The sequence below is a fragment of the Malus sylvestris genome, chromosome 4 (assembly GCF_916048215.2).
Source record: "Malus sylvestris chromosome 4, drMalSylv7.2, whole genome shotgun sequence".
Taxonomy (NCBI): Eukaryota; Viridiplantae; Streptophyta; class Magnoliopsida; order Rosales; family Rosaceae; genus Malus; species Malus sylvestris.
Window position 1 is genome coordinate 24,896,684 of NC_062263.1, and position 13,966 is coordinate 24,910,649.

General features: G+C 42.4%; 1 protein-coding gene across 3 annotated transcripts; it reads left to right on the top strand.

The window, feature by feature from the left end:
* The first annotated feature begins 475 nt into the window (after positions 1 to 475).
* LOC126617661 (zinc finger CCCH domain-containing protein 1-like) lies at positions 476 to 3,773 on the top strand. Of its 3 annotated transcripts, none has more exons than XM_050285710.1 (4): positions 476 to 641; positions 2,153 to 2,321; positions 2,398 to 3,212; positions 3,331 to 3,773. In XM_050285710.1, the coding sequence occupies exons 2-4, from the start codon at positions 2,285 to 2,287 to the stop codon at positions 3,433 to 3,435; spliced, it is 957 nt and encodes a 318-aa protein (XP_050141667.1). In that variant the 5' UTR covers positions 476 to 641; positions 2,153 to 2,284; the 3' UTR covers positions 3,436 to 3,773. The 3 variants fall into 3 exon arrangements, with proteins under 3 accessions (XP_050141667.1, XP_050141668.1, XP_050141669.1); XM_050285711.1 differs by having other exon boundaries at positions 512 to 641; positions 2,150 to 2,321; XM_050285712.1 differs by lacking the exon at positions 476 to 641 and adding an exon at positions 746 to 1,848 and having other exon boundaries at positions 2,150 to 2,321.
* The last annotated feature ends 10,193 nt before the right edge of the window (positions 3,774 to 13,966 follow it).

Sequence of the window (13,966 nt, forward strand, 5' to 3'; positions counted from 1 at the left end):
GAGTGCTTTGCAAGTAAAATGGCAGCCAAACCATGCATTTTTAAATTTCCACCCACTACCACTTTACAGTGCATCATACATTCATACAACAATAAAGATAAATAAATACTATATCTACTGATTGATTAAGTTAGTTAGTCGGGACAATGTGCTTCACCTTATACTTGAGTCGGCTTTTTACCCTAGTTTAGTTGCATTACATTTACGGAAGCGATTTTCACCTACCAATTTTCTCCCTCTGAACATCCTTGTTTATTATTGGCTTTGAGAGTTGAATAATTCAAAGGAAACTCGATGAATTGAATAAACAAGGATGTTCACAAAGAGAATAAGGGTGCGGAAATAATTTTTCTAATTTGAAAAAGAATATAAATTAATACTTTTTATTCTACCTCTTATTGGAGCACCGACCTAAGGAAGCCCAACATGAAGCTTCCAGCTGAGCCCATTATTTGACAAGCTCAAGCCCATTTTGTCTCGTATTCGTCCGTCTCTCGATCTGCGTCCACACATTCAACGCGGCAAAATTGCAACACTCAAAAACTCCGGAACGTATAAAATTCGAATCTTCAATCTTCCAATCGCCCCCAGAAGAGAAGACGACGCATTCCATAGCCCACCCAGCCATCAACAGCAACAAGGTAACTTCTTCTCTCTCAATTTTTTTTTTTTGTATTTTTGTGATTTAGTTGTTGGGTTACTTGAATTTGGGTGTTTTAGATTTTGGGAATTGGGGATTGCGAGTTTTCTGATTTTCTATGATTGGGGAAATTAGGGTTTAGGGTTCGGGTTAGTTCTTCTTGATTTGGAATTGGTTCAAGGATTTTCGTTTCGTTTCGATATTCGAAGAAGGATGGTTATCCTTACGCTTGCAACTTAATTTAGTGTTAGGAATTAAGGTTCTAGCGTACTGGATTGTTTAGGGATACTATTGGCCAACCTTGTAGTGTAAAGTGATTCGTACAATGGGATATGACCAAAATTACGGCCCCTTGTGTTATGATCCCACATCGACTACACTTATGGGAGTGTAGGGGTTCTTAAGTCTATGGGGTCCTCCCACTTATTGGACTAGTTTTTTGGGTTGGGCTCTTCCCTTGGGTTTGAGTATCTAACATTGGTATCAGAGCCTAGGTGCTCGACGTTGCGGGTCTTGGTGACGTGACGTGCCGCCTCGTGATTACCGCCTTGAGAGTATGGGCTCTAAGGGACTTGGTGACGAGGGACTGGGCGACGTGATTACCGCCTTGGGCGTTGGGTCTTCCGAAGGATGGTGTAATGTTATGATCCCACATCGACTACACTTATGGGAGTGTAGGGGTTCTTAAGTCCTTGGGGTCCTCCCACCTATTGGACTAGTCTTTTGGGTTGGGCTCTTCCCTTGGGCTTGAGTACCTAACACCTTGATAACAAAGTTATTGATGATTAAATCTTTTTTCGTGCTTAGTTTTTCGTGTTTTGTTGACAATCACAATACGATATTCTGAATTGGAGAGTTCTAATTGGGGTGCAAGGGGCAGGCACATTGCCCTAGCTGAGGGGCGGGATTTTCCTTGCGTAGTTAGTTAAAGAATGGCAGCTCGCTTTTGGAAATTCCTGGCTGCAACCCTGAAATCAATCCATTCATGAAGCTATTGTCATGATTGAATTATTTCTTTCATCCAAATCAAGCCAGTGAGAATTGGTTTGATACCAACGATATCTGGCGAATGAGGCATTACCATTGGAGCTGAATTGCGCCAAATTAGTTCTCTCTCCATTATTAGGGTTTCACCAAATTATCACTCATGTGGTCTGAATTTCTCTGAAACTTTGAAAGAGCAGTATGTCTGGCTTAAGGATTCACAGGTGTATTTTTTGTTGGTTCATAGGTTTCTGGGGAAGCAAACACGAACTTTACTATCCTTTTGTTTAATTGAGTATTGATATACCACAGAAAACACTTACATTTATACCTTTTTTTTTCTATTTTTTTTTTTAAAATTTTTTATGGGAGAGTTTAAGCTGTTGCTTTGGGTTGCTTGATCTCCATTTTCTTTACAATTTCACTTTATTTCACGAGATTCATGTATAAATTCATGTAAGAAATCTATGATGTCTATTTGTTTGAGCTTTTTGGTTAGATTATTAAGTTAATTTTGTTTGTCAGCAGCCCCTGTTAAATAGGAAGAGTTACTTCTCAGAACCCAAATCCAACCACTCAGCTCCAATAGCAAGAGTAGCAGTGAAACCATCCCCTCGGCTACCTTAATTTGCTACCCTTGCTTTGGTTACTCTTGTCTATATGGCGGATTCAGGTGGAAATCCAGAACCTGGAAAAGGTATGTTCTGTACTTGTTTGAGTTTTTGTAGCTATCGTTCGTTGTACATTGTAACATTGATCTATTGCCTTTCCAGTTTGCAACTTCATCCCGAAGTCATCAATGAAGCAAAACATTAGAAAGCGAAGGCCTCATGAAGATGAGGAGGAGGACAACTCAACATATGGGGGCACATCATTCCCAAGTCAAAGAAAAGCCGCAAAGCCTGATGGCAAGCTGTATTTTTCTAGTGGACCGGCGAAGAGCTCTACATCTGATGGCAGTGCAATCTTTGAGTTCAAGTCTTCGAAAGAAATCCAAGTAGAAAATGATAGCAGAGCAACAGCGACTCTGGAGACTGAGACTGAGTTTTCTAGAGATGCCCGAGCTGTTCGCGAGAGAGTTCTTAAGCAGGCAGAGGAGGCTTTGCAGGGGACGAGCAAAGAGACTGGGAATGAAAAGTTATATAAGGGGATCCATGGTTATACTGACTACAAGGCTGGGTTCCGAAGAGAGCTAACAGTGGCCAGTGAGAAAGCGGGAGGTTCCCATGGGCCTCTCAGAGCTTCTGCGCACATCAGAGCTACCACAAGATTTGATTATCAGCCAGACATTTGTAAGGACTACAAAGAGACTGGTTATTGTGGTTATGGAGATTCCTGCAAATTTATGCATGATCGTGGAGACTACAAATCTGGGTGGCAGATGGAAAGGGAGTGGGAGGAAGCAGAGAAAACACGGAAGAGGAATTTAGCTTTGGGCCAAGATGATGTGGACCAGTCTGAGGATGATGACGACGACGACGACGAGGATGGCTCGTTGCCATTCGCATGTTTCATCTGCCGGAAACCCTTTGTTGATCCCGTTGTAACCAAGTGCAACCACTACTTCTGTGAGCACTGCGCGCTAAAGGTAACCCCGCTTTTCTTCATGAATCATCTCAACTCGTTGCAATTATAGAGTTTCCCGTTTTCCCATGCCGTGTTTCTTTCAATTGTTTTGCTAATCTTAATCTGCTTTTCATTCACAGCATCATTCGAAGAACAAGAAGTGCTTCGTGTGCAACAAGCCTACTCTTGGCATATTCAATACAGCTCATGAGGTACGGAAAAGGATGGCAGCAGAGGGTAAATAACAGAGATGACACTTTACTTGTTGATTTCAGGCATTTGAAAATTGAAGGCATGTGGGAAGGAATGATTCTCACTTTTGACAGAGCTGGAATTTCTTCATGTAAATCAATTTCGAGCTCTCTTTCATTAGGGGTAGAACAATGTCCAAAAGTTTTAGACTTAGGAGTGGCGTAGACCCACTTTAGCTTGTCACACGCAGGCCGTCATTGCTCTAAGATGGATGTAAAATAATTTGTTGAAGAGTTAAAAGCCTAAGTATAGTCCTTAGAATTGTATGTAAATTGTAATGTGATGGATTTTTGTAAATTAGAGACGCTGAATTGATAACCATTTTGTTTTAGTTTTGGCTTTCACTTTTATGTAAGCGATATAGGGGAAGTACAATTGGAAAATGGGGATGAGCAAAGGGGAAGTACAATTGGAAAATGGGGATGAGCAAAGGTGGAGGAATGATGGTAGAAAGGAAGTTGAACAAAGCACATGGAAGGGTACACAAAGTGTTAATTAAACAGAATGGGGCTAATTAAGCATTGTACTAACAATGATCAATGACTAATTAAACAGAAACTTTCTTTCAAAATGTATTGGTGGCAATCAACCACACCAACACCAAAAATGACAGTTTCACTAATAAGCGCCTCAAATTTTTTTTTTTATAGTAAAAAGCACTTCAAGTTCCCTTACGAATAAAAAAATTCTGAACACAATTGTTATTGCACCCGATTATTATCACTTTTGGCATTAACAGTTGATAGGTGACATTTTATGTATTTTGTTTAATAATTTGACCTTTGAATAGTAATGATGGATTAGAATTTAAGACATCTTTCAATATCGAAAATATAAAGTGTTTTTCACTAATATTAGTAATTATTACTGGCTATACTAATTAAAGCACAAAAAATAAGATGCTAAACCCATTTTTCATTTTGAAAATGGTAACTCGGAAGTTATTAGTCAATTTTAAGAGACCTCACATCACATAGTACATGAAACCCTCGTTCATGCAATCTAGACTCCCATGCATACAGGAAACCCTCATTCCTTAGCTTTTCTCAATTGCAAGTCATCCTTCGTTGGTTTACGAAGGTATTCTGGTCCGTAGACAGTATGAATGACACGACAAAATCTCTTGCAAGACTTTGAGTTGTTGTCTCTAATACCTTTAAATATTCATCAAGGGAATCGACCACTGCTCTGTATGCAAGCATTCAGAATGTTGCTGTTATCTTGACATATGGTGAAAATCCAAGCTTTCCGGATGCGTCACATCCTTGAGTGAAATAATTGTCGAAATTGACAACTCTCTCCATGATCATGTCAAACAACTCAAGCCTCATGCGGAACCTAGCTCAGAAGAAGCGAGGTGGATACAACGGAGGGTTAGAGAAGTAATCATGCATTAGTTCAACATGGCTTTCTACCCGATCTCAATTTACTCTTTGTCGGTGTGACAATGTGCCACCGTGTTTAAGCTCATTTTGCACTAACGTAGCCTCCAAACGTCTATGGAAATGCTGATACATGGCTCCTACCATTGCAAAAGTAGCATTATCCTTATCAGATGAGTAGTTATCATTCCATGGTTGGGCCATTACAGTTTAGTGGTTGTGAGGTATTTGAGAATAAAGGGTTTGGAAGCTTATGTATTCTCACATTAGTGTGATACCATTTATAAAGAGTGAATGATATTAGAGATAACGGTCCAATGGGTTAGCTTGAGGTGAGAAATCTGATCTAACGGTTAGTAGAAAATGAAATCTTATCTTGTCTGATTTTGGAGAATATGCCATTTAGAGAAATAAACCAATGGATGAGAATGAGATAATATAATCTAATCGAAATGTTGTTATGAAATGAAATTTTATCTTGTTTGATTTCGGAGAATGTGCCAATCAGAGAAATAAAACATCGGATGAGATTGAAATAAGATAATTTAATCCATTGGTTGCTAAGAAATGAAATCTTATCTTGTTAGATTTTGAAGAATGTGTCAATCAGATAAATAAATGAACAGATCATATTGACATAAGATAATCCAATCCACTGGTTGTTATGAAATGAATCTCATCTGGTCTAATTTCAAATAAACAAACCAACATATTAGATTGAGAGAAGTAAACCTTATCCAATAGTGCATAAATGACGAAATCTAACTTTGTTAGAATTTGAATTTTTTAGGTTGAAAAGTTCATAAATTTTTTTTAAGTTAACACGTCAAAAAATCAACTTAAGAAAAGTTAAGACAAAAATAAATTTACTAAGTAATCAAATTGCGACATAAATAAATAGGGTGAACTGCCAAAGTAGTCTATGAATTATCACCTAAGTGAAAATTAGGTCCCTAAACTATTTTTTTTCTTCAAAAAAAGCAGTCATTGAATTATAAAAATATGCTAATTACATCCCTAATATTAGATTCGAAGCTACTATATTCAATTTTCCGTCAATTTAAGTCACGTTACTTGCATGTGATACACATTGAAGGGTAGATTAGTATTTTTTCATACAAAAATAATGTGTGGAGTTAAATTTGGAGAGTAAATTAGACTTTAGATTCGCAATCTATATGAAATGTTAAGGGCTTATAGATGAGAAAATGACGGTATTACACTCTAAAGTGTGTCAAGTGACTTAACTTAACGAAAAATTGGATATAATAGTAGGGATGAAATTAATAATTTTAATGAATTTATGAACTTATTTTACTGAAAAAATAATTCAAGGATTAAATCAGCACTTCACCCAAATAAATATATAGCCTCAAAGATATAGAGCCCCAAATTATAAGAGGTCCATTTTTAGAGCCCTAAAAATTTTTCGACCTCTAAAATAAGTTATATCTATCACTTTTTAGCCCCATATAGAGCCTCTAATTGGAATGCTCAGCTTCATTGAATGCCAGTGATAAATGGGAAGAAGGTGAGGATGACGTCAAGTCTGCATAGCCCTTATGGCCTGACACCGCCGGTGGGGAGTCCACCTTGGGTAGTCGCTGTTGTGGATGCAAATTTTTTCCTCCTTGATCTTGGATGATTTTGCACCTACAAAACAATTAACACCTTAGGTTAAGGCCAAGAGCCTCACGCGCCCACGATGAATGGGGGGGGGGGCTTTGGCCAAAGAACCTCCGATGCCAAAGTTAGAATTTAGAGAGAAAGAATGTTTAGAGAATTTTGGGATTTTTGCCAAAGTGTTGGAATGAATATTTGGTGAAAATATGAGCCTATTTATAGGGCTAGGTTGGTTTAGGTTTTATTTTGGTTTAATTAGCCAATTAATTGGCTAATTAAACATAAAAGGAAATATTTTTGTGGTTATGGAATTAATTGGCTAATAAAAAGGAAGAAATGGTGAAAAAGGTAGAAAAAGTGATGGATTAGGTTTTGAATGGGGATAGCCGGCCATGTGGTCTTTTAGGGTTGAATTGGATGTATTTTGTGGTTATTTGGATATAATGGATGGTTTAATTGACAATTAATGGGTTAATTATGCAATAAACCCATTAATTAGCCAATTAACATAATTTAAAAGGAATGTGTTTGGGAATTACCTTGTAGAAAGGATTTGATGAGATCGACTTTGAATTGTTACCTATTTTGGGCATTTCTGTCTTGGTTGAAAGAGGGTTGCCCGCTGCTTGCGTGTAGGAACCTCGTTGTACTGCAAGGGTATTTTTGTCCTTTTTGTCCAAAAATCCACGTGTCGCCTTGTGAATATTTTTGGCTCCACAAATGCCCCCACACCTGTTGAGCTGCTCGTAGAATAGGGCAGCAGGTGTAGAGATCTTCTTGCTCTAGGAAACTTATGATGGCTTCCTATTTTGATGTAAATTCTCTCTTTAATAGGAAATTAGATCCTTCTAGGAAAGGGAAATAAATTTCTCTCAAAGCCTATTTAAGTCCACCTTAAATGGGTTATTAAATCAACTTTGGAGAGCGATTTATTCTACTCTACAAGAGAGAGATAGCTTAGAGGATATTTGTTCCCCCTCCTCTAGCAATCTTCTACATCTTGTCCGTGCAAAGGACCGTCTTTCGTTGCTTTCTCCGTCTTCTTCGTGTCGCACTGAGGTAAGAAAAAATTAATTTTCCTTGTCTTCTTCTTGGATGGTGCTACCTTGGGGCAGCCGTCGGGGTGGTGCAGCACGTCGGCTGGCATGGGCCAGGAGTCGGCTCAGCATGGGTCGAGAAGGTATTGTGGCAGGGACCACTGCTTTAAGCTGCTTGACTTGGCTAGAACCAATGGCAGCTTGTATGGCTGGGGCCACGGATTGTGGCGCTGTGGCGCAGTGCTAGGTGAGTCACATGGCTCATGTCTTTTTGGGCTTTTGGACATGACGCGAGCTAGGCAGGTGATTGAGAGAAATGAAGAGGTTGCGGGCCTCATGAGCTGCTGGAATGTTGGGTTAAACTCCCCTACTGGGTAACATGAATGGCGTTGGCTACTTTAACTTTCTTCGTCAGGAGAAATGTGGGCTGCTCCCAAAATAAGAGGTGAATAGGATCAAGGCGGATGCATTGGCTCGTCCAATTACCGTTGTGGATCCTGCTGCAAGTGAAGGTGGGAAAATAGATCTTCCCTGCCTGCTCAAGAGATGCCGGCTGAGAAAAAACCAAAGACTTCTTTCGCTGCTTATGCAAAGGATGAAAAGTTGATTGCTGCTTATAATCAAGTGATCCATTTCAAGAGAATCGTCGATAGGCTTGAACCCCAAGTGTTGGAACTTCAAGGTGTACTGAAGATCAACGAAAGTTTGAAGAAAGAAGTGGATGAGTTGCAGCGCGTCCATGTTGGTATTGGTGAAGTAGATGGAGAAGTTGGTGCCCAGGCTGGAGTAGTCGGGGGTGATGCCGCTGCTAAGAGCTTCGCGGTTGCTGAAGGTGTGGCGACCGAATAATCGTGGGATGTCCAGGCTGCTAAAGTGTAGTCATCTAAGTAGCCTTTAAGATTTTCTTTGTTTTTCCTTGTAGCTCTTGTTTTGCTTGAACTCATTCGGCCTTTGCTAGTCGTTTATAAACATGTTTTCCTTAGCTTTTCTTCATTTTTGCTTCTTTTGTTCATGCCCTAACCTTTAGACTTGATAGACCAGTGGCAAGCATGCTATTTTTTTATAAGCAGACAAACTCGCGTAGCCTATGCAGCCGTAGGTGTTGGTGTAGAACTTTGCAAAGTTGTTAGCCATTGGGTTGGCAGCCGGATGCCTTACTTACAGAAGCGGACAAGTCCGCGTAACCACTAGGCTGTTAACCTTGACTTTCTCCAATTCCGTAGGTTGCGTAGCAAGTATCACAACACTTTAGGACTTGGTGTAGGTTGTTCCGCGCTTGGCAGAGGTGAAGCTTATCGACTACGTAGCATGTCGGCAGTGGATAAAACTTCGTATATGCGTGCTAGCTTGTTTAACCTTTCACAAAAATGTGCGGTTGTATAAGTCTAGTGCGGCTTTACTGCTCGAAGGGCAAGCCGTAGGCAGTCTTTCGGAATCCTTAGGCTACGTTAGTGCACTCGGTAGCAGCTTTAGGATTCCAGGGCAGTCGTCCATCGGATGTACTGCGTAATGTGCCCTCTCCGTCTCTAGGGCCCGGTTCCCCACGGATTAGGCCAAAAGACCCAAAATCCTTCAGTTAGCTAAGCCTTGAAAAAGACCATTGCGACTACTTCTAGGAATCCCGGCGCAAGCCATCGTGCATCTAGTTATACTAGGGCAGCCCGGCTCATCCACATCTGGATATTCGAAGTGTAGAGTTTATCCTCCCGTTCTTGGAGAGCTGACCCATGTGGGTGTCGGGAAATTGGTTTACTCTCTCGCGTTGGAGAGCAATTAGTTTACCCTCTCGCACTGGAGAGCATGGTTGGTCATTCGGGGGGCGCAATTCCTGCGGTAAGTCCCTAAGAAGGGCGCGGTCTTCTTTTGAAGTGCAGAAGTGATCAGTTGTTGTAAGCATGCAGCCAAGCCAAGTCGTGATTACTTCTGAATTCCTCATTAAAAAATGAGTTAAACGAACGAGAACTTAGATGTAAGGTAAGAATTGCATAACAACTGGATAATCCTTGGCTGATGAGGTAGTGCCCGTCGAGCTTCTTGAGTATTCGGGCTTTGATGTAGCGAGATGTCACACATGGTACTTCTTCAGATTGTAGGCGTTCCACTGTTTTTCGATATTTTTGTCGTTTTATGGTGGCGAGGGTGTAATTGTTCTTGCCACCTAATCTGTTGATCTTGTACGGACTTTTCCAGATGGGATCCATATTTTTGGAGCCTTTTCTGCTGGCAGTGATGAAGGTTTTTCTTATGACCAGATCTCCGGGCTGGAACTGCCGAATCCTGGCCCTTTTATTGTAGCTGGAGATGAGCTGATGCTGGTAGGCTGCAATGCGAGTGATAGTCTGTTCGCGCCTCTCTTCTGCCAAATCTAAGCTTGTGGCCATCTCCTTTCGGTTGCTCGTCTTTTGGTTGTGCGATATGCTCATAGACATCCTTGGAGTTCGTCTGGCCGTTTTCTTTTCTTATTGGTGGGGGATTTCTTGTGGCAGTCGAGGATCATCTTAGTGGATGCTTTGGCCCGCTTATTGCCTTGAGGATATCTTGGCGTAGACATGTGCTGCTTGATGCCATATTTTTGGAAGAACTTCGCCAAATTTTTGCCCACGAATTGCAGGCCGTTGTTGGTGATGATGGATTAAGGGATGCCAAATCGGTAAATGATACTCCTTCATATGAAGCGCTCTATGTCCGTCTAAACCATGATCGTCATGGGCTCTGCTTCTACTTATTTGGTGAAGTAGTCGGTTGCCACGATCATCATGCTTTTGCCCCTGGTAGTCTGGTTGGTGATTAGCTAGGACTCGGAATGAATGGAAAGCTTTTTCACCACCAAGTCTTTTGTCATTCGAAGGTCTGCTAGTGGGGCTTCGTACTCTGCTTCGTTGTTAGATGCTTTGAAGCTTAGAGTGATCGCCTGTTTAAGCATTGAAACGTCTGGGGTGGCAAGAACCACGGCTGCTCACGAGCCTTTGTAGTTGGATGCGCCGTTGACATGCAAACGCCAAAAATCTCCATTGAGGGAGCAGGTGTGGCTAAAGTGTGCTCGGCTGCCTTCGGGACGTCGTTGGATCGAGTTGTTGCGTTCATCAGAAAACTTTGCATCTGCCAGGGTCTACGCCTTTATCGTCGTCGGTTTGGATTCAGCGAAATAGTGCGTCATGATGATGACAGCTTGCGTTTGAAGGTAAAACTTAAGCTTTTGGGTTACAACAATTATCGCCAAAGTTAACTTTTGAATTTTTAATAGCATCGAGAAGAGCTTTTGAACTGTATAATACATGTAACTGTAGAATACAGGTAGTCGGGCCCCCAACTCTTCTTGCATGATGGTAGAGCTTATTGTTACTTTAGATACCGTCAAACATGCGAATAAGTCATCCGCTGCTTCTAAGGAGGTGATGTCGGGTACTTCTTCAAGTTCTTGAATGTGCATTGGCGAGCCTCATCCCAAAGTGCATGCTTCTCTGCCAAAGCAAAAGAGTCTGCCAGAGTTAGATCTTCTTTCATGATCAATTTTCCGAATAGCGGGTGGTCTGATGGAAGTCATTTTTGAAAGGCTGCTCTAGCTATCGAGTCGTTGCATCCGACTATTTTTACCTTCTCTACTTTGAACCTCCTTACATAGTCGCGAAGCGACTCCTTTGGGTTCTTCTTGACGTTGAACAAATGGTCAGACTTCTTTTTGATCGAACGATAAGATGAATATTCTTTGGTGAAAACCAAAGAAAGTTCGTAGAAATTCCGGATGGATTGTGGCGGCAGGGTGTAGAACCAATCTTGCGCCTCGCCTTGTAGAGTGGTGGCGAATATCTTGCACATGAGATCATCGTTGTTTCGATAAAGGATCATTGCGCTTCGGTAGCGCTTTAAGTGTCTCTCCAGGTCTTCATCCTCTTTGAAAGATGTGAAATGTGGCATGCTGAACTCGCGTGGAGGCTCTGCCTGCTCGATCTCGTCCGTGAAGGGTGACCTGCTTATGTTGGTCATGTTCCGTCGTAGTGCCTCGTCGGTGACCTCGTTGCGTTGGAAATCATGCAATTGCTTGGTCAATAGTCTCTCTACTTCTTCCTGAATTTACCTTTGTTGGGGTAGCGGAGCTCTCGGCTGCTCCCAGCCATGACTTGCTGGTCTAGGCTGCTCTTCCATATGTTTGGCTCGTCTATGCCGCGGATGCAGTGCATGTGGTGCGTTCCTAGCAGTCGAATGAGTTCTTCGCAGGCTGCTGGTTGAACTTGAGCTGGATTGAGTGACTGCTTCTCTCCGTCTGTCGTGCTGCCTACTTTGATGTGAGGTGAATGATGCTCCTTGTGGGCTTAGCCGTGAATGGACAATTTGTCCGGAAGGTTGCTCATGTTGACTATCGAAGTATGACCCCAACCGTGAATGTATGCTCATTCGTGGGCCTAGTCGAGAGTGCATGCTCCTCCGCGCGCTAAGACGGGAATGTACACTGCCCAAATGTTCGGCTCGTGGCTGGTCGAGTGGCTGCTTGCCGGGACGCTGCTGGAAATGTCCGTCTGCCCTTGTCTTACTTCGGGATACCTCATCCGGGGCACGTTGGATCTCGATGCGTTGCAAAAGTTGATTCACCAAGGTTGTCTGTTGTGCAAGGGCGCTCGTCAACTCTATGACTTGTCGAGACAAATGTTGTTCACCATTTGGATTGGAAGAGCTTGGAATGAATGCGCCTCATTGGGCAATGGAAAGGTGGTAGACTCCAGGCGTGAGATTTAAGTTGGGAAATGTCAAATCCGGAAAAAAATGTGGTGAGAATGCCCCCAGCTCGATGGTAGGTCCGGATGGTTGAGATAGTCTTGGGCCGACTTGGGCTGCTTGGAAAGCCACTGGAGCAGGATGGGCCATGAGAGTGGGCTGCTCGACTGGAGCTGGCTGGGCCATGGGAATGGGCTGCTCGTCGGGAGCAGGCTGGGTCACGAGAGCAGGCTTCTTGACAGGAGCAGGCTGGGCTACGGGAGTGGCTGCTCGTCGGGAGCAGGCTGGGTCACGAGAGCAGGCTGGGCCACGGGAGTGGGCTGCTCGATGGAAGCAGGCTGGGCCACGGGAGTGGGCTGCTCGACGGAAGTAGGTTGGACCACTGGAATGGGCTGCTCGTCGGGAGCAGGTTGGGTCACGAAAGCAAGTTGCTTGGCAGGAGCAGGCTAGGTTGCGAAAGCAGGTTGCTTGCGGGAGCAGGCTGAGCCGTGAGAGCAGGTTGCTTGGCGGGAGCAGGCTGCTTAGTATGTGATGCATGCGAATGCGAGGCTTGGGCCCAGTCCCGTGCAAACTTGGATGACACAACTTGGGCTGTGGCCTTGGTGCCGTGAGCCTTGGATGGCACGGCTCGAGCCGTGGTGAAGGCACCATGGACCTCGCCACGGGTGGCTACCGAGGTAGCCACCGTGGTGGTTCCCATGGCGGAAACTCGTGGTGGTGGTGCTGCTCCACTTTTTGTCGCATTTAGCCTCACGGATCTCCGCAATCCCATTTCTTGAACATTAGAAATTTCACTTGTGGAATTTTCTAAATTTCTAGCCATTATATTTTGCTTATACGTTTTATCAAAGAACCTTTGCAAGTAAAAAATTCTAATAATAAGAACGTATGGAAAATATTCAAATGGACTAGAAAATAAAGAAAAAACCTTTTTGTGCGAGAGTCTTTTACGAGTATGGATTTCAACTCTCAATGAAAGCACCAATTTGTGGATGCAAATTTTTTCCTCCTTGATCTTGGACGATTTTGCACCTACAAAACAATTAACACCTTAGGTTAAGGCCAAGAGCCTCACGCGCCCACGATGAATGGGGGGGCTTTGGCCGAAGAACCTTCGATGCCAAAGTTAGAATTTAGAGAGAAAGAGTGTTTAGAGAATTTTGGGATTTTTGCCAAAGTGTTGGAATGAATATTTGGTGAAAATATGAGCCTATTTATAGGGCTACGTTGGTTTAGGTTTTATTTTGGTTTAATTAGCCAATTAATTGGCTAATTAAACATAAAAGGAAATATTTTTGTGGTTATGGAATTAATTGGCTAATAAAAAGGAAGGAATGGTGAAAAAAGGTAGAAAAAGTGATGGATTAGGTTTTGAATGGGGATAGCCGGCCATGTGGTCTTTTAGGGTTGAATTTGATGTATTTTGTGGTTATTTGGATATAATGGATAGTTTAATTGACAATTAATGGGTTAATTAGGCAATAAACCCATTAATTAGCCAATTAACATAATTTAAAAGGAATGTGTTTGGGAATTACCTTGTAGAAATGATTTGATGAGATGGACTTTGAATTGTTACCTATTTTGGGCACTTCTGTCTTGGTTGAAAGAGGGTTGCCTGCTGTTTGCGCGTATGAACCTCGTTGTACTGCAAGGGTATTTTTGTCATTTTTGTCCAAAAATCCACGTGTCGCCTTGTGAATATTTTTGGCTCCACAGCTGTGCCTGTCCTTTCGCCACCTTTGGGAGACAAGGAGTGCTGCTTTCTTTGT